Consider the following 19,470-nt stretch of genomic DNA (forward strand, 5'->3'; position numbering starts at 1 on the left):
CTGATCGAAATGCAGTCCGTTCAACAGGGACAAGCCAAATTTTAATCAGTGTGTAATCATTCCTGCTGAACAAAAGTTGATCTAAGATGATATGTTCGAAGATTTTCCTTGTTCAGCAGCTGTGGCCAGTTAGCTGCAACTGCTGATCAGTGTGTTAGATAACTTTGTTTATATAATATGTGTCTGTGGAGCAGCATGGTAGGTAAAATACGTTTGCAGCATATTCTCGGGTCCTCTGCAAGCGCTTCTTGCTCCTCCCCTGCTGAGTTCCCCCATAGCAAGCCAGTTGTTATGAGGGCACTCATGCATGCTATATTCCAAGTTGGCTCGGTGTGTCCAAAAGACACAGAGTGCAGCTCAGCCCTGCCCCCTCTCTCTCCTCATTGGCTGTGATTGACAGCAGCAGGAGCCAATGGCTCTTGCAGCTGTGTCAGAACCAAGGAGCTGGGAGAGAGCTCTCGTGCACATTGCTAGATCAAGATTGGGCTCAGGTGAGTATAAAAGTGGGCTGAGGGGGGAACTGCATACAGAAGGTTGTTTACCTTAATGCAGAGAATGCATTGAGATAAAAAAAACCTTCTGCCTTTAGAGCCACTTTAAAGAAACATTTTTAACCTTAATGCATTTTCTACATTTAGGTAAAAAAAGTTTTTTACAACTTGCTTTGTGCGTTCCTTTCTTCCCTTACTACTTACCGGAGTCCGAAATCGATCCAGCGCAGTGCAAAGCTGCATATCTTCACTCCCTTCTTGCTCTACTCACAGGGACTGCTGTCAATCTAATACTGTAAGGAGGGAGTGGGGGGGCGGGCCAAGCCACGCTATGCGTGTCTATAGATGTACAAACCCAACTTTGGATTGAGCCCGAATATATGCCCCATAGCAAGTGGTTTGCAGACACCGAAGAGGAGGAGCAGACTGCGCCAGTGGGGGACCCTAGAAAAGGAGGTTTGGGGCTGCTCTGAGCAATACATTGCACAGAGCAGGTAAGTATAAGATGTTTATTGTTTTAATTAAAAAAAAAAATGTGTTTAGAAACTCTTTACTTTGAGTTTTTCAATCAGCTCTTCACTGCTTTCTACTAGAAGCTAAGCCTTCTTTTTCTTTTTTAGAACCTCTGTAATGTTTGCCATCTGTGTGCCTATTGGGTAGATCTGATTTATCTACTTGTAGGTATCTAATCCTATGCGCTACCACTTAATATAAGATCTAGGAAGCAACTTCTCACAACTTTAACCACTTGCCGACCAGTCACGTTGACTGTACTGCGGCAAAGTGGCTTGTTCCCGTCCAGCGACTGTATTCAGTCACAGCGGGAGTCGGGCCAGGGGAGGAGCGGCGGTGATCACCGCCGCTCTTCCCCGATCGTCGGGGAATCGAGTCTGGAGATCCGCCCGCTTGTGTAAACAAAGCGGGCGGATCTCCTAAGTAACAGACAGGGTCAGATTGCAGGGTTCAGCATAGCTGAACCTGCGATCTGTCCCTGTGTCACTCAGTCACCTCCCCCCCCCCACACGTTAGTAAGCACCAGGCATACATTAACCCCTCCCTCTCCAATAAAATTAACCCCTTCCCTGCCAGTGTAATTTTTACAGTAACAGTGCATATTTATAGCACTGATTACTGTAGTAATGTCACTGGTACCCCCAAAAGTGTCAAATATGTCAGTCAAGGGTCCAATCTGTCCGCCGCAATGTCGCATTCCCGCAAAAAAAATCGCAGATCACCGCCATTACTCGTTAAAAAAAAAAAAAAAACCCACCAAAAATGACAGAAATCTTTCCCTTAGTTAGTAAACACAATAACTTTTGCGCAAACCAATCAAAATACGCTTATTGTGATTTTTTTTTTTTTTTTTTACCAAACCTAGGTAGCAGAAAACAAATTGGCCAAAAATTTTTAAAAAATTAGATTTTTACATTTTTTTTGGGGGGAATTTCATATAAAAAAATGTGAAAAATATTGTTATTTTCTCAAAATTGACATTCTTTTTTTGTTTATAGCGCAAAAAGTAAAAATCGCACAGGTGATCAAATACCACCAAAAGAAAGCTCTGTTTGTAGGGAAAAAAAGGTCGCACGACCGCGCAATTGTCAGTTAAAGTTGCACAGTGCCGAACCACAAAAAGTGGCCCAGACGTAAGACAGCAAAATCCTCAGGTGGTAAAGTGGTTAACAATGTGTACCCACATCTAAAATTCAGTTGTTTACAAATATGAAGTGGCATTTTGCTTCAAAAACGAAAAGAAATATTAAAACTACCTAAAGAATTGCAAATAGTAATATTACATTTGTCTGATCTCTCAAGGTAAGTATTGAATAACAAGTAATAAATGCCAGTGCTGCAACAAACTTCTCATCAGGGTGTGCAAAATAGCGCAAATAAAAATAATATTCTTATGTCTTCTCACAATCTAACCTCAAAATAATACCCATACTGGGTATTGTAGCCAAAAACAGTGATGACAATAATGCAAACTTGTGCAAATAAGCAAAAATAGATTAAACATGAATCAATACAGTGATAAAGTGAAAACACAATGCAGTTTAGTGACTTGATATTTATATAATAGTGTACATTACAGAACAAAATCAGTGTGTCCAGTGATATCCGTTGTGCAAATGTCATCAAATTCCTCAGTGATGTGATCACTCTCCCTTGCACCTCGATTCACACTGTGTATGCTAACAGCTCACCTCATACCAGACCAGAAGATCTGAAAGCATTTAGGATGTAAGCAATTCCTCTCTATGGTTGGCTATATCATATACTTTCTTCCAATCAGCAATGCGATGGTATACGGGTCTGTCCACACTCTCTCCCACTGTCCGCTCTCCTCTCCTCCAGTGGGTGATCTGGCTATACAAGAAAGCAAATCCTCATTGTTTAGTACTCAAATTAACATTTATTATATAAAAAACGTAGTAACTCCCATTTAAAATCGATTACAACAGCATCAGAAACCATGAACTTCCAGGATCGTCCTTAAACTGAAGTGATGTACCCAACTCCTTCCTTTAGTACAAATTCTGTAGATATCTTATTATTATTATTTACATTATTCAATATTTTCCTTGGGAGATGAGACACATGTAATATTACTGTTTGCAATTCTATGTGTAGTTTTAATATTCCTTTTAGTTTTTGAAGCATAGCGCCACTTTATATCTGTAAACTATTTATCTAATGTAACCAGAAGGAAAAGAAAGGGTAAATCCAAAATTCTACAGTTGCCATCGGAACAGGAGTGGAGGGGTATGTTTAAGTGGAAACACTTGTTCCATTGACAACTGTCAGTGTTGGGACTTTCTGTAGTGCCCCCGGGGACAGGAATAATAGTGCGTTTGTCCAAATAAGGACGCAGAAACAATCACCTGATGGAGATTCTAAACTTTCTCACTATCCAAAAAAAAAGGTTTATGCTGAGTTACACTTTAACCTTTTTGCTGAGAGACTTTCAGGTTCCATGCACACTGGTCTTAAAAAAACGCCATATAGAGCTTTTTTGTACACCCTTAGGAGTGTTTTAGTTTTTTTTCTGAAAAAAAGCTCCGATCCAAAACGTGAAGGGTTTTTTCTCCTGCCTCTAAACGCTGAGTTTAAAATATGCTTCTAATGGCGCTTTTCCACTGCATGGTACGGCTCGGTATGGCTCGCTTTGGCGCTTTTCCACTGAATGGTACTGCATGGTACGCGTTTGAATGGTTCAGTACGGTTTGGTACAGCGGCACTTTTCCACTACATGGTACGGCTCTGTTTGGCTCGCTTAAATAGTACCACCTCGGTTGGGGTTCCAAGCGGGCCGTACCTATACCATCCCACAATCCTTCGCATGCAGCCTGGATTGTTTGTCACTACTAGCCACTGATTGGTCAGAGAATCGTTGTAATCCCACCCACTTACTACTTTAGTGGAAAAGCAAACCGAGCCGAGTAGAGCCTTTACAGTGCTGAAACGTGCCGACTCGTACCACACAGTGGAAAAGCAAACCGAGCTGGGCCAAGCAGTGGCGAGTTGGTACTCGCAGTGGAAAAGCGCTATAAATGTCCTAATGTTTGTGGACACAATGGCTTGAGCTGCTTCTACAGGGAAAACAAAACCCCTGCAGAAGCAGCATTTGTTAAGTGAATGTGATGAACCCTAACCTTGCCCATGCAGGGTAAACTGATCACGTTTCTGCAAATCTCTGCTCTGAACCCCTTATTCCCAACCTTACCAGCATTTCTTGCCACTCCTTCACCCTCTGCAGCCAGCACAAAGATTACTGTTGTTGGTGACCTCACTTTCCCCAGTCATATAACAGTACCTGGATCTAGTGATTGGCTGCTAGATATGAGCACTGTCACAGGGAAGGAGGTCACATGGTCCACCATACCCAGAAGTATGGACAGCTGAAGAGTAGAAAAGAACGTTGAGGAAACTATGGTAAGGTGAGTGGAAGGAGATCAGGGAGGCTCTGCATGGACAAGGTGGCACTGTCCCTTTAAGTGCCGGGTCACATTTGTGCGATGCGGGAAGGCTGCGAATTCGCAGCCTGTTCCCACATCGTAAACGCACATCTGGCAGTTCACACTGCCATATGCGATACGCAGGGGGTGTCAATTAAATGTTAACGACACCCCCAGTTTGATCGCATATCGCAGTGCGATCTGACAGTTCGCACAGGATCGGATCGCACAAGTGTGAACCACTGTACGATCCGATCCTGATGCGGCTGAAAAAAAGGGTCATGTGCGACTTTTGTGTGGGTGCAGTGCGAATTTAGCCATACAAAGTGTATGGCTGAATTCGCACTGCACATCCGATCGCATGTAATGAAGGAGCAGTGCGCTTCGATATTACATGCGATCGCCGCACACGCTATAGTGTGAACCGGCACTTAGACTTCACCTATCGGCAAGTAGAACCAGAGAGAACTTTTTTTAGCTTGTCTTTTAGCATTTTGTAAGTGTATGTTTTTTGTTTTACAGCAAAATTTTCTGCAAAAAAATAGAAAGACTTTTTGATCCAGAGTTTACGAACCCAGATTCTCCATCAAATGCTTCAACTTTGTACAGGTAAGCACTTCTGTCAAACATAAATGTTAGATTCTTTGCTATAAACAGCAGCTATGGAGATCAGCAGTGTAAATATTCTCTTGTAGGTGCTGTTTATGTAAGAAGCTGTTGACAAAGGAAGCCGAGCAGAAGATTGCCTGTCTACCTGGAAAAATCAACATCGACCAGTATGGAAATATTGTTTTTTTTCACGTAAGGTTTGTACATTTCAATTTCAGATTTTTCATCTTTTTTATTGCCCCCTTCAGAAATAAGAAAAGGTTGTGAGATATCTACATATGTATGAGACAGGCTACATAGAGATCTCATGCTTTTCTTGTTTATCCTGACATCAATGTCAGATAGAGTTTTGTAAAACACTTTAGATGAGTATTCATATTGGAATAAAATTTTTTCAAACATGGTTATTTCAGACAGCTGGAGATCACTGCTTGTATTAAACTGTTTGCATACTGAAAGAGCAACGACTTGCTTAGTTAACATTAGGACTAAACTGATTTTAGTTTTCATTGGCTTTGTACGATTAGACACCTAAATTTGCTACTTCTACTGTATATGGAAAGGATGGGCCAGTTAAACCTGACTTGGGTTTGAACTTTGAGTTAAATCTGATATACACAATTTAGGCCTAATGCTACTGATTCGGCCATGTGGCCTATCTGCTGAACTTCCATATCTTTCAGGGCTTGTTCACACCAGGAGGTTTGTCTGAACACGTGTTTTTTTTTTTTTTTTTTTTTTGTGCATTACTATGCTTCCCATTTTAGGGCAGCCCATAGATTTCAATAGGCTGTGTGGCTATGTGTGTGAAATGCGCAAAAAACATGGTACTGCACGTGTTTTCTTGATGCCTGGGGAAATGTGATGCGATTAGGAAATAATGGCACACATGTGTCTGCAAAAGGCAGGGCATTTTTGTGCGGTGCATCAAACTGTGCACTTTTGCGTGCATTACGGTACCTGGTGTGAACAAGTCCTTAGGGGACACCAGGCAGCTTGTAACATAATTCCATTTGTGTGCCAATGTAGTTATCAAGATATAAATAATCTATTTAGAACATTGCAGAGAAATTAGGTAGGCCTGTACACTTCCTGAATATTTGATTAGATCTGAACCCTTTCTTTGCTCATAGGCAACATGTAAATTGGCATCTTGAAAGTTTTATAAGGGATTGAAGTGGTTGTAAACCTCAGACATGAAATATGAACCAACCATATCCCTATATAGTGTGTACTTGTCTCAATCCAGAGCACTAAGTTTCATTTCTGTCTGCTGCTTCGTTCTTCTGCCATCAGCATGAATCACTTCTGACAATATTCCTGACACCAAGAGAAAAATGGTGACAAGGGAGGGACCTCCAGCAGATTGACAGCCTCAGCTCTGCTCCTGTGTGCTGTGTGAAGTGGTGTGTGTCTCTTCCCTCCAATCATCTCTCAGACCTCTCCTCACTGAGCTCTGCAGAGTGTAACGTCAGCTCTTCGTCCTCTTTTTTTCTGAACTCTCAGACAAGCTTTTTAAATTCAGGACTTATGTTGGATGATTTGTTTCATCTCTGTGTATCCCCTGAGGCCAGTCACTTCACTAGGTATAGCAAAGAAAAAAAAGAAAGGGCGCACTGGCCTAGCGCATTATTCTCAGTAGGGCTGTATTAATTACAGATAAAACAAGTGATGTAAACCAGCATGTCAGATTCAAATGTCGGAGTCCATAGTTATAGAGTCCACAGTCTTTATTAGAAAAACGGCTAACGCGTTTCGAGGCTTCGCCTCTTCATCAGAGCCATAAGTGGCTCTGATGATGTGGCGTAGCCTTGAAACGCGTTAGCCGTTTTTCTAACAAAGACTGTGGACTCTATAACTATGGACTCCGACATTTCAATTTGACATGCTGGTTTACATCAATTGTGAGTAGACAATTTTTATCTGTAATTAATAAAGCCTTACTGAGGATAATGCGTTAGGCCGATGCGCCCTTTCTTTGTTTTTTTTGTTTGCAGTAATATGTCGACCACCCTGGTCATAGAGGGCAGCAAGGCCTAGCCATTGGGGATGCCAAGTATGAGTCCCGTGATAGGAGTGGCCTTGTAGCTGAGCGCAGGAGTAAGGTGCTAAACATCGCAAATTTCTTTTGGAACTTCACTAGGTATACAGTATGTATTGGTTTCACAACTTTAACTGTGCTACGTTGCACATACCATGTTCAGGTAGTTTTAGTCTTTGAATTAATTCCTGTGTACCCATGGTGCCACTTGGATCATAGGCTCAGGCTGAACACAGGGCATCTGCTTCATAGATTCTACTGCCCTCCAAAGGTAAGACATTTGACAGTTGAATGTCAGTGGGTGGCCTGACATTCCCATGAGTACAGAGCTTTACATGAAAGTGCAGATTCAAACAAAGTACACCTCTTATTTGCACCCCTTCACTGTGCTAAACTGGCAACTCAAAAGGAGAGGTTGATACATTTTCCAAAGGGTGACAGAGGCAAGCACCCAGAATAAATTTCAGATTAGTCACTGATGTATCTATTTAATGATTGCACATAATGTGCTGCCCATTTAAGCATTAGATTTTATGCTACTCAGTTGTTTAAAAAAGAGGTAGACATTTTGCAGAGTGAACTAATATGTATTATAGCTAGATCCAGTTGGTGACAGCTGTTTGTCTTCATTGTGACTGCAGTGTGAATTCTTGCTGCTAACAGGGTGTGAATGACGACGTCTGGGTGTACAGTGTTGTTCTAAAATCAGATTTGGACTGACAACCTAAGTCACGGATTCACTTTTTTTTCTTGAATTTACAGAGATAAAACCTGGGATATTCATGAATACTTGACGAGTTCATTTGAGGAGCTTAAATCCTGGAGGGATGTTTACTGGCGTTTGTGGGGAACTGTAAACTGGCTGACTTGTTCTAGGTGTAAGCAAGTGAGTGCCTATGGGGGAGTACTAGAAATTCAACAATTTGTCACAGTCTACATGACTCCAAATAGGAGCAGATCGCATGCACAATAATACGTATATAAATACACATAACATACAAACAATTTCAAACAGTAGAAAACATATGCAAGTGGCAAAAACAGAGGTTTTTATTGCTTTTTGTGTCCTCGTTGGAGGGATTCAGCCTCTCCTGAGATATCACTACACAAGAATAAAGAGGAAATCAAGGAAACTTATTCCAGTGACAACTAAGAGGATATTTTTTACTCTGGAGAGATCTTCCTCTCACTTTCTGTTGTGCCTCGAGACAGGAAGTAAAGAAACATCTCTCCATTGGGACACAGACAAAATAAATCAGGGAGTGAACCATTTCCAGCTGGCTTTATTTATTTATTTATATATATATATATATATATATATATATATATATATATATATATATATATAATTTTTTATTTACAAAACTGATGTTGGTTTAAGTTACTGTATTTAGTAATATAGTCTATGGTCGTAAATATAATTATGGATATGTACTAAGAGTGCAATAAAATCATATATATTTTTTTTAAATATTCAAAACTTTTACGCCCGATTCACATCCGTGCGGTGCAATTTAGATGTGTTGCATTTTAGGGGCATTACCATTAAATCTCATTTAGCACTTCATACAGAAAGTTGCAGTACTGTAAATGCTAACGAGTACTCAAGTAAACATACTAATGTTGCAAAGCCATTCCACCAAAATGTTTAGTTAGTAAAAGTCCCATTTGTACCATTCCCATATGTTTGTGCATTTAGTAGCCTGTTAGTAGTGCAGCATTTTTATGTGCTACCGGGCTGGTCACCTAGCAGTCTGCTTAGGATACAAAGCCGCAATATGAACATGTCTCCACATCAGCAGCCCAAATATTATCAGGCGCATTAGGGCGAGCTTACTTTAAAAAGAAAATAAGTAACCCCCGTTGGCTATTGTATATTTTATAACCAAATATTACCTTGTGCTTACAAAAAAATGGGGCCTGCTGGTGCCGACCTCCTTAGAAAAATGCTAGTTGCCTGACTGTCATCTTAATCTAATGGCTTCATAAATTTTTCAGTTAGTTTTGACTTCATTAATATTGCTTGCTGCCTGATTATTCCAGTAACACTGAAGTATCAAGGTCAAACAATAAAGATGCGTATTAGGCAGCCCATAGATGACTCCATTTTCTTTCCTTCCACCACCTGTGGAAGGAAAAAAAATGCTTGATTCCTCCATCACTACAGTCAGTGTGAGTGCCTCCCGCAGCACTATTGTGTTCTGCCTGCTGGGGGGCACGAATAGTCTTTCTGGCCTCTGACCACTTCTAGCATCTATAGCTGCTGAGAGTAATCAAATGTAAACAATCCGATAGGTTGGTTGTACTGAAGTTGATCGATTAATCGACTTGGGTTCAATCAGCCTGCCCACACATGATTCGAGTCTCGGCTGGGCCCTGCTGAGCCACCTGAAAATAAATCCATGTATGGCCAGGGGCGGATCCAGAGTCTAATCTCGGGAGGGGCACTGTCATTTTTTTTTTTTTTACTAGTAATGGCGGCAATCTGCGATTTTTAGCGGGACTGCGACATTGCAGCAGACAGATCGGACCCCTAACTGACATTTTTGGGAGGACCAGTGACATTACAACAGTAATCAGTGCTAAAAATATGCACGGTCACTGTAATAATGACACTGGCAGGGAAGGCGTTTACCCAGGGGCGATCAAAGGGTTAAGTGTGAGCCTGGGGGGTGCTTTCTAACTGTGGGGGTGGGCTTGTAATACCAACACAGAGACCTGTGTTCCTAAATAGGAGGAACACAGGAGCTCTGCAGTGATTCCTGAGACAACAACGGTCTGCTGCGTTTCCAACTGCAGACCGTCGTTCTCTCTTCACAGGGAGGGATTGCAGGTGCCCAGCGCCAATCGCGGCTGCTGGCCCTGTGCCTCAGCTTCCCCGCTGGCAAGTGGGCGCGCACCCCCAGGATCAATCCTGCACACCACCGTACAGGTACGATGATTTGCGAGAACCTGCCGCCATATAACTGTGGCGGCTGGTCGGCAGGTGGTTAAAACAGTGACAATGTTTTAAAGTGTTCCATGTATCCCCATGCCTGCATGCCATTTATTTGTATTCTGACACATGGCTGCAGTGTCCTGATATGACATGCTGGTGCAGGTCCATGAAAGCACCCTGCATGCACACCAGGAGGCATGACATATTGGCACACAGTGGCTGTGTGTCTCAGTAGAAATAAAATGGGATGCCGGCACAAGGATATATGCAACACTTTATGCATCCTAAAGCCAGTAAATGACAGCCCTGCATGTTATACTCATGTCTGCAGCACACCCTGTGTAAAGGAGGCCGGAAGATTATTTTCACTGTCATTCTATATCATCATGACAATCACACAATACAGGTGCTGTGGCTCAATGCATCTGTACTGTGTGATTATCATGATGATAATGATGATGATAGCATTTAGCTGCTGTATAATTCCTCATGGTGGCTGGCCAGCAGCAAGGACATGGCATAGGTGAAGGGGGATGGGTGTGTTACTGTACCTTTTTGGAGACAAATGAATTAATTGCAGTCTAGACGTTTTCCTTACTGCCCCTGTCTGCTGTGAAGATCTGTCCCTCTCAGTGTGTTCACACACACAGACGCACGCTCCTGTGTCTCAGGCTTCCCCCTCAGCCTGAGCCCTCCCTCTCCTCTCTGCACCCATTGGCTGCAGGAGTCAGTCAGTGATGAGGCTGCTGACTGATATCACTCCGCCTGGCCGGAACTTTCATTTTAATGTCGCAAAATGCGGCTCCTGGTGGTATTAATCCACCTGAGCAGGGAAATAAAAAAAAAAAAACTCTCTCTATGAAACAGCATCCTGGGCCCCTCTGAACTGATGGGGCTTAGGGATTATATTTTAGGTCTCCTGGGAGCCGGGGAAGCAGAAATAAAGTACCTGCAGATGCATTTATAGAATGCCTCTGTAAACTTAAACCTGGTACTATTTTCTCGGGGGGGGGGGGGCAATTGACTCGATGCCCCCCCCCCCTGGATCCGCCACTGTGTATGGCGAGCTTTAGGCAACTTTTACATTTGCAGATGGTGGTAATCAATGGCAGCCTACTATTTCTCACAAAAGTTTCCCTTTTTAAGAAGAAAAAAAGAGGGGCAAATCTAAGATCTGTAAAACATAGATCTCCCTCCAAAGCTGGCCATACTATTTTTCTTCCTCAAACCAACAGGCTGAATAGAGTATAAAAAAAAACTGTTAACTCTATCCACACAAACAAGGTGGATGGAGAAATCCCCTCTCCGGGACATTGTATTCTGCAAGTTGCACCCGCCACTGTCAGAATGCACTGAACAGCACCTGAAGCTGACTTGCTGCAGCTGCTGATCAATTACATTTCCAAAATGTTCCTTAGGCATAAGTTGGTTAAATAATGAATTTTAGTCGAGCAGTGGAGCTCACACACTGATTGAAATTCGATCAGTATGGCTGGCTAGCTTTAGAGTCCCAAAAAACTTTGAGATACCAGTGAGTGATTAAGTCCACCCATAAATATATATCAGTATTTTGGTTTACTTATTCTTTATTGTACAGCTGCATTATGAACTAAGAACATATTAGAATATTTTTTTTTTTGTTTGCTGCATTTCTAGACGTTTCTGTGTAATGAGCTGTCACATTGCCAATACCACCCCGAGCCTGCTGTTTACCCCAGCACTGCAAGCTCCTTGGATTCTCCAGGCACTGGATTCTACTCCTGTTGTAATCAGAAGGTCCTCAGATTTGATCCCACCCAGCTTCCAAAGGTTTGATTTATTGTACTTATATTTTTAATTTGTGTAGGACAAGGCTCTGCAACGTATCAAATGGGCAGGTTTTGACCAGGGAAAAACTTTCTGCAAACATACACAATAGGGCTCCATTCACACCTGAGCGTATCGTTTTCAGGCGTTTTTTTTTTGCCTGTTTTTTGTCCATTTTTTTGTTTGGAGGCAGGCATTGACCTCTAACAAAAAACGCTTGTAACCTGCCAAAAAAGAAGCTCATGTACTTTTTTGAGCTCCAGGCGTTTTGCTCATATGTGAACAGGGGCCATTGAAATGAATGGGATTTAGCTTGTTGGGCGTTTTGAGACTTCAGAGATGAGCGTATTATGAGCTGAAAAACGGTGTGAACAGGGTTTTAGGGCAAACAAATCAGACTAAAAACCCTCACACGGGTGTCTTATTACCTCTTTTCATTGGTAGCTGCCTTACAAGGTGTTTATAGCGCACCTGACCGTCTTTTGCAGCTGGGATCTCACTCCCAGTTGCCAGCAAACTTGTCTCAACATCACTGCACAGCTCCAGGCCCACGATTCAGGTTTCATGTGTACTTGGAAGTACAGAGTGATGCCATTTAACCTCCCTGCTGTGTGTTCTTTGCCTCTGTCAGTCTCTTTACAGTGACTATAAATGGTGCCAGAGGCAAAAAAAATAGCAGAGCACACATAGGGTGAGGAAGGCACAGCTGGCTATGCGGTACCTTCCATCCGACATGAAAATCCTGTGTGCGGGGAAGCTCCCCTCCCTGTCCCCCCATTATGTGTCTGACCTCTGCGGAGGGCATACTATCTGATTAAGAATGAACTTTGCTGACTTGCCGATACCAGACACAATAACTGCTAGCCAGAAGTGTCCCAAGGCTTCCTGGAGCTGCTCTGGTATAGGTGATGAAAAATACACACTGCACATACAGCTGGAGAAGTAAACTATGACATCAGCCACCTGAAATAATTTTGTGACCACACCGGATACCCTTCCCATTCTTAAGGGATCGGGGAGCTTCCCCATAGACTGTTCTGTGTCAGCCACCTTACCTTGTGATCATCGAGTTTCTGAAGGACTCTTTCACAGAGGAGATCTTGATCTCCACTCCTCGGCTCTCCCCTTCTTTGTGACCCTGACCAGACCTCTCCTTAGCCTAGAAGACTACCCCTGGGTGTCTAGCACAGCTTTTTCTTCCAACCCTCTGCCCACATTTACCAAGTCAAAATCTATAACCTTGCTTTCAAATGCTCCCTGCACATTGCAAAATATTACTCCATCTTTCACCCAGGTCATTTTATATTGTCTGGATGGGCCAAGCAGGAGCACAGTGAGAAATCATGGGGCCTTGTTAAGCCTACCTGACAGGGCAGCCCCCACACACACACACACACACACACACACACACACACACTTGTACACACTCAGCCCCCTTCTCACACCTGTACACGCACAGCTCTCCTTACACCTGTACACGCACAGCTCTCTTCACAACTGTAAATGCACAGTTCCCCCCCACAACTGTACACACTCAGCACACACCTGTACATGCAAAGCACCCTTCACACCTGTACACACGCAGCCCCCTCACATCTGTATCTATGTCAGCTTACACACACACACACTGTACACACCCATAGCTCCAACCCCCCTTTACACAAACAGCCCCTACTTGTAAAGCACAGTACAGACTACAGTCAGCGCACACACAAGAAGTGCACATGCAGGAAGTAGCCACGGGTGGCAGTAATGAGACTCTTCCGTTGTGCACCTGTATAGAAAGGCCGCCATGTGGCACTCCTCCACCCACCTGAAAAGAATGTGCCAGGGGCACTCCTGCCTCCTCCTTCTCCTGGCCCTGCTCCCTTTAGTCTTAGATAGGGACTTCAACTGTACATGTAAGGCTCATTCAAATCTATGGAAAGTTATGATGCAGACACTGGCAGCTTGAGTCAAGAATTGGTCAGACATTAAAAACACCACTGGAGGACCCCATCATCAGAAGAGTGATTTAAGCACATGGGAAAGGGGAGGCAAGGATATGTTGTGTGGAGGAGATATAACTTTGAAGTGGTTAGGGGGTTAGGGAAAAGGGTAGGGAACTTTTAATGTGAACCTGTCTTTTTAAAGTGTGCTTGTTTATTACTTCTGCCAGAAAAAGGATATATGACGACTTATATCTGTAACAACAATGATTGGCCTAATATATTGAACTGTTTTCCTTAGATTAGTGATGCTTGCTGTAGTTTAAAATCAGCTGGATTGGGTAAAAATCATCTCCTGTTTTAGAGAGCCTTGTTTGCAATATATTCTCATCCGTGTTAGTTTTGTATAGTTGCATGAAAAGTTAGTTTATGCTGTTAATGCATAATTTTAGTATGATGTTAGCCAGCAGGTGAAGTTTAGGTGTTGACAAAATAGAAGTCCTTAGTTATGGAACTGCAATGATTACATCTGATGGACTTGGGTTAAAAAAAGATGTGGAACCAAACCCCAAAAACAGCATTCTCTCAAATACTACGATCTTCAGAGGCTGTAATACATTATATACTGATGTTCCTGCCTGCTCGTAATTTAAATGCAGACACAGCATAACTCAAGCCCTTCAGTCAATCCAGTACCATAGAATAAGGCTACTGATTAGGGGGTTATAAATTTTAGTTCTTTTTGCCATAGACCTGTTAACATTTACTGTAGATCTTCCTTTGCCTACCCATGTTCAGTTTTTAAATTGTATAAATTACGTATCTTCTAGGGCTGTAAAGTGAGGGACCATATTGTTGGTTTGCCAGAAGGGGATGATGCGCCAAAGAGTTCTTCTACAGACATACTAACAGATCTGCTGCAGAGAAGGGATATTATAGTTGTGCCTTTTTCCAATGACTTGAATGGGTAAGAAATAATCCCTCCAAATTAATTTCTCATATACTATCACTGAACACATATAGATTCAAACATTGTTATCTACAGGGACTCTGGAATTACACTGAGTCAAGACAAGAGTCTTGAATCTGATGTCCAGTTGGAACCAAGCTCGGCAAGTGCACAGAAGGCTGCAGAAATTAATGCTGTGAGTTTGTCTTTTATCTAAAACCGAAATGTGCTGACTAAAATAATGGATTAGAATGTGGAGACACTCCAAAGAAAAATCAGTATACTAGGGGACCATTACGAAGTGCCTTTCAAATGTAACTAAGTGATTTTCAGTTGTGTGCCTTTTGGTTGCAAAATCCTATACCTGTACACCAGTCTTCACAAAAGCCATTACAAATACTTCTTAAAGCCAACCTTTACTCCACTGAAAGATTTAAAGTCTTGCCTAAGAGCAGACAACACCTGATGCCTTTTTTTAAAGAGAAATTTTTTTAAAGAGAAATTCCTCTTCCTTGTCCCTCTGTGGTTTACATTTACTTTTTTCCTGAACCTGATCTCATGGTTTGGTGTCAGCACTGTCTAGATGGAACACTGGTCTAGCCAGGAAAAAGTCAACCCAACCAATAGGCTCCCTTTCTTCCAAGATCTGTTAGACAAGGGTGTGCACTGCATTCAGAAAGCCTCCATGGATATCCTAATTAATGCCCTCCTACTAAAGTTTACATGGCAATTGCCTAATGTCTATGGATACCTCAAGTTCAGTCTTACTAAGCCTAGTCTTTCTTTGGTAACTCCAGTTGTGAAAAATGTATTTTCCCACCCTACTTCTGTGGCCAATTTAAAGACAAATCATGATGCCATGTTTCCCTAATGGATTCTCCATAGAGTAAAAAAATATGTGGGTAATCCAACAATGAGAGAGTGACACCTTTATGATGACCTTTAAGGAATGGGCCCAGAGGTATGTGTTATTACGAGCTCTTGGCATTGAGGTATCTGAAAGCTTAAATAAACTGGCAGGTGATCATTAACACTAGTGTCCAGGTTTGCATGCAGTTGTCTTTTGAATTCACTCTTGATACTACTCAGAGAAAACATTGTTTTTTGTTAATAACCTGGAATAAAATAATTTCAACACAAAGTATATATTCTTCAGCTAATCTAAGGTATGTCTCCCTCTTATGTTTTTTGTTTCCTCTGTATATACCTTTCATGGCTAGTTTCTTTCACTAAAAAACTTCACCCTGCAATTGGTAAGTATCTTCCCTACTTCTATTTTTATATTTACACCTGGCCATTTTACTGTGATATCATTAATGGATGTGCCATGTATTTAAGTACTAACGAGTACTGTTTAGCTAGGAAGCTGCTTAAAGGCAACTTGTCCAGCCCTTTGCAGTACTTGCATAATTAACTACCTTTAAGTGATTTAGGTCTGATTGGTGTTTGTGGTATTTTTTTAAAAAAAGCTTCTTTACAACTCTGTAATAATGAAAACATGACCCATTTGCTAAACCTTAAGCAGCCGTAACACTGGGCCCCAGGATAGACATGCACAAGACTGAGTTCCCTGTAACACATTGTATTTTGAACTGAAAGCAAATGCTTCACCTTGATTGGTATATATTGAGGCATTAGGCACTTTCATTTGGCACACATGTACATCATACCAGTTGTCCCGCTAAAGATGTTGGAATGATAGGTGTTCAGAATCCTCCTTTAGAAACAAATCCTTTTTTGAAGATTTTTTTTTACATTGTCCATATTTTTAGGAACTTTTCAGATATGTTTGCCATTATTTTAAGTTCCTAATGTATTACAGCTTACACACACACACACCTACTCCATGGCAAACCTAGGCAGAAGTAACCTAATCTACTAGTTGGTTATTTGAACATTGGCGAAGCCAAAGCACTGGGAGGAAACCAAGGAAGGGGAAGTCAATCTACAAAGTCATCATTGAAAGTTAGCAGTGCTAGCCACTGTTCCTCCATGCTGCCAGAAATATAAATAAACCCTCACCTGTGCCTATCCTGTGCTCAACCTTTATTGGTGACAGGTTGAGTTGAGGTCCCATTATACCATACCTGAAAAGGACGGTCATCAGACAGTGTTGTGGAGGCAGCATACATTACATTTCAATGGCAGCTATAATCCTTCAGGTCAATCTTTGTCCATTCAGATAAATATTTTTTAGTTATTAGTTCTGCACTCCTGTGGGAAACCCTACACCATGCAGCTGTACTAATTATCGGTGAGAAAATAACGGAAAGGTTTACTGTGTATTAAATACACTATACATTGCAAACACTTTTTAGCTGTGCTAGTTAGCACCACAAATTTTGATGATGGTTTTATGTTGTTTCTATCTCTAATAAACCTATACTGTATGCAGTTTAGCAATAGGGGAGCCTCTTCTAGATTTTTGTTTGAAATTCTCTGAGATGGAATACCTATGAGGCACATTGGAGAAGCATAGGGGTATATAAGGGAGTTTTGTGAATTGTCAGTACCGAAAGTGCTCTATGACCTTACGTATTTTATAAGGTGGGTCAACATAACCTGGTGAGTGTGAATTGCTTAGGTGGAGCACATCTTGAATTGCACAGTTTACATTTTTACTTTGAGCACAAGAAAGGCACTTGTGGGACTTGCAAATTTTCTTTGTACTTTTGGATTGTTCACTTTCACCTGACTTGTTTTCATTGGAGTGAAAGGACTATCCTATGGATTTTTGAGATGTGGTTGCATTATAATGATGATCTGGGAGCATTATGTAATCTGGGTTTATTTATTTTTGGGACACGATGTTAAATATTTTTGTAGTGATTTATGTTGCATAAGAGTTTTATATATATTTTATACACACTTTAATTGTGACACTGTTTAGGTATACTAGCCATTTTTATTTATTTCTTTATTTTTTTATTAATAAGTGCATTTTATATAAATCAGATAAATTGTGTTAACTGAGCTTCCCCAGGTACAGGCTTGTGCTGCCAAATCCTTACTGTACCTAGTTTTGAGACCTATGCCAGTGTGTGTGTGTGTGTGTGTGTGTGTGTGTGCCCCAATGTTCTTATCCCTCCTGGTTGTATTTTAATCAAAATGTCTCCTTCTAGAAGCAACAGTCATTACTATCAGAAGAGGAAGATTATACAACTGGATCTGAGGTGACTGAAGATGAGGTTGGAGATGAAGAAGAAGTTTCAAAGAAGAAAGGTAGACTTGGTGTACTGTTAAATGTCATTTAACATAATTGACAAAGCTATTTTAGCTTTTGCATTGTTTACTTTTTAAATTTCATACACAAGTATGAAATACTAATCTTTGAATACTGAGATGCATCTCGTTCCTTGTTTATTGCCAATAAGCTGTGCAAAATCTTTGACATTAACCAAAGACCTAAGATCAGTGTCTTCTGATTTGGCTGAACCAGCTCAAACATCTATATTATGTCTACCAAGCTTCAGTGGAAGACAGTGCTGGACTGGTGCCGCTCGAGGCTGCCTAGCAGCAAGTTACTGTGTGGAGGGTATACAGGGAATTGCTTCAAATGGGTTGTATCCCAATTGTAGGTGGTGGGTGATGGACTCTGTTGGGATCTAGGGCTGCCACCTTTCTGATAACGACAATGGAGGCATTACCGCAGGGAAAACTTGGATGATTGGAGCGAAGTGCCCTATGTCTAAAAAAGTCTCTTTTTGATGAGTTTCTTATAGTTGTTTATTGCCTATTTGTTTTTTACCATGTATCTTTCTCTCTATATACTAGCCCAAAAGAAGGGGGAGCGAATTCCCCCGAGACGCATTAGCTCTACTTGTTTACTTTAATCTTCAATAAACCGCTATAAAACTCATCAAGTGAGACTTTTTTTGGACATCGGGTGCTCCTCTCCAATTGGCAATATTATGTCTATGGCACCCTGCGATAACTCTCTGCAAACATGATGATGGGTATAAGCTTGATCCAAGGAATTGAAAACTATTTTTTCGATCACAATTGACAGCTCATCAGAATCGCAATGGCTAGATAGTTTCTAAAGTGCACTTCAGTGTTTGTAAGCGCACTTTGTACTTTAGAGGTGCCATTAAGAACCCAACATTGTACTCTTGCTTTCAGATGAGAAGGGATCTAATTCACTGCCTACCTTTGAGTGAAAGCGTTGGGCTTGCTTTTTTTTATTTGCATGAGTTATGAGCCCTTTGTGGTCACCAGGGATCATCTTTCAGCTTCATTTATCCACATTCCTGTTAATATTCTTACTAATTCTACAGGATAATTGGGCTTGGCGTGTTTTTTTTTAATTTTTTTTTTTGTATTTGCATTTTAGATTTTAATTAAAGTACCTTACTTAAACACAACTCTATTTAGCAGGGAGAAAAGAGAAACCAAAGAAATTCACCAGACAACCCAAAAAACAAGTATCTTCACCGAGTATTCATAAAAAAGAAAAAACACAAGAAAAGGTAAATACTTGATCCTGTTCTTCATTTCTATATGGCTCTGTAACACTGGAGCATCCTTTAACATGACATGCAAGGTGAAACCTGTGATCTTACCACCATCAGTTAAACAACTGTCCATGCTTACTCAGAGCTCCAAGTTCCACCATGTTCTTCCCTCAACATTGCAAAGTGATGGATGCTTTTTAATTATTCTCAGCTTCCAGTCTGCAGAGACTCTCAACATGTCCAAGAAATGATTCTAAAGGTGCAAGAAATGTTAGGTGGGGGGGTGACTCTCTTGGGA

General features: G+C 41.4%; 1 protein-coding gene across 5 annotated transcripts in view; it reads left to right on the plus strand.

The window, feature by feature from the left end:
- The window catches only part of SANBR (SANT and BTB domain regulator of CSR), a 90,465-nt gene that overhangs the window by 60,638 nt on the left and 10,357 nt on the right, over nt 1–19,470 (plus strand). For 2 of the 5 annotated variants that reach the window (XM_082248943.1, XM_082248944.1), the window contains exons 9-17: nt 4,970–5,056; nt 5,143–5,253; nt 7,860–7,983; nt 11,692–11,844; nt 14,600–14,736; nt 14,815–14,914; nt 15,939–15,971; nt 17,841–17,940; nt 19,093–19,187. In XM_082248943.1, the coding sequence (XP_082105069.1) occupies nt 4,970–5,056; nt 5,143–5,253; nt 7,860–7,983; nt 11,692–11,844; nt 14,600–14,736; nt 14,815–14,914; nt 15,939–15,971; nt 17,841–17,940; nt 19,093–19,187 (940 nt within the window). The remainder of the gene's footprint in view (nt 1–4,969; nt 5,057–5,142; nt 5,254–7,859; nt 7,984–11,691; nt 11,845–14,599; nt 14,737–14,814; nt 14,915–15,938; nt 15,972–17,840; nt 17,941–19,092; nt 19,188–19,470) is intronic. The other 3 variants (XM_082248945.1, XM_082248946.1, XM_082248947.1) reach the window with 3 other exon arrangements.

Source organism: Pelophylax lessonae (assembly GCF_965119305.1).
Source record: "Pelophylax lessonae genome assembly, chromosome: 3".
Taxonomy (NCBI): domain Eukaryota; kingdom Metazoa; phylum Chordata; class Amphibia; order Anura; family Ranidae; genus Pelophylax; species Pelophylax lessonae.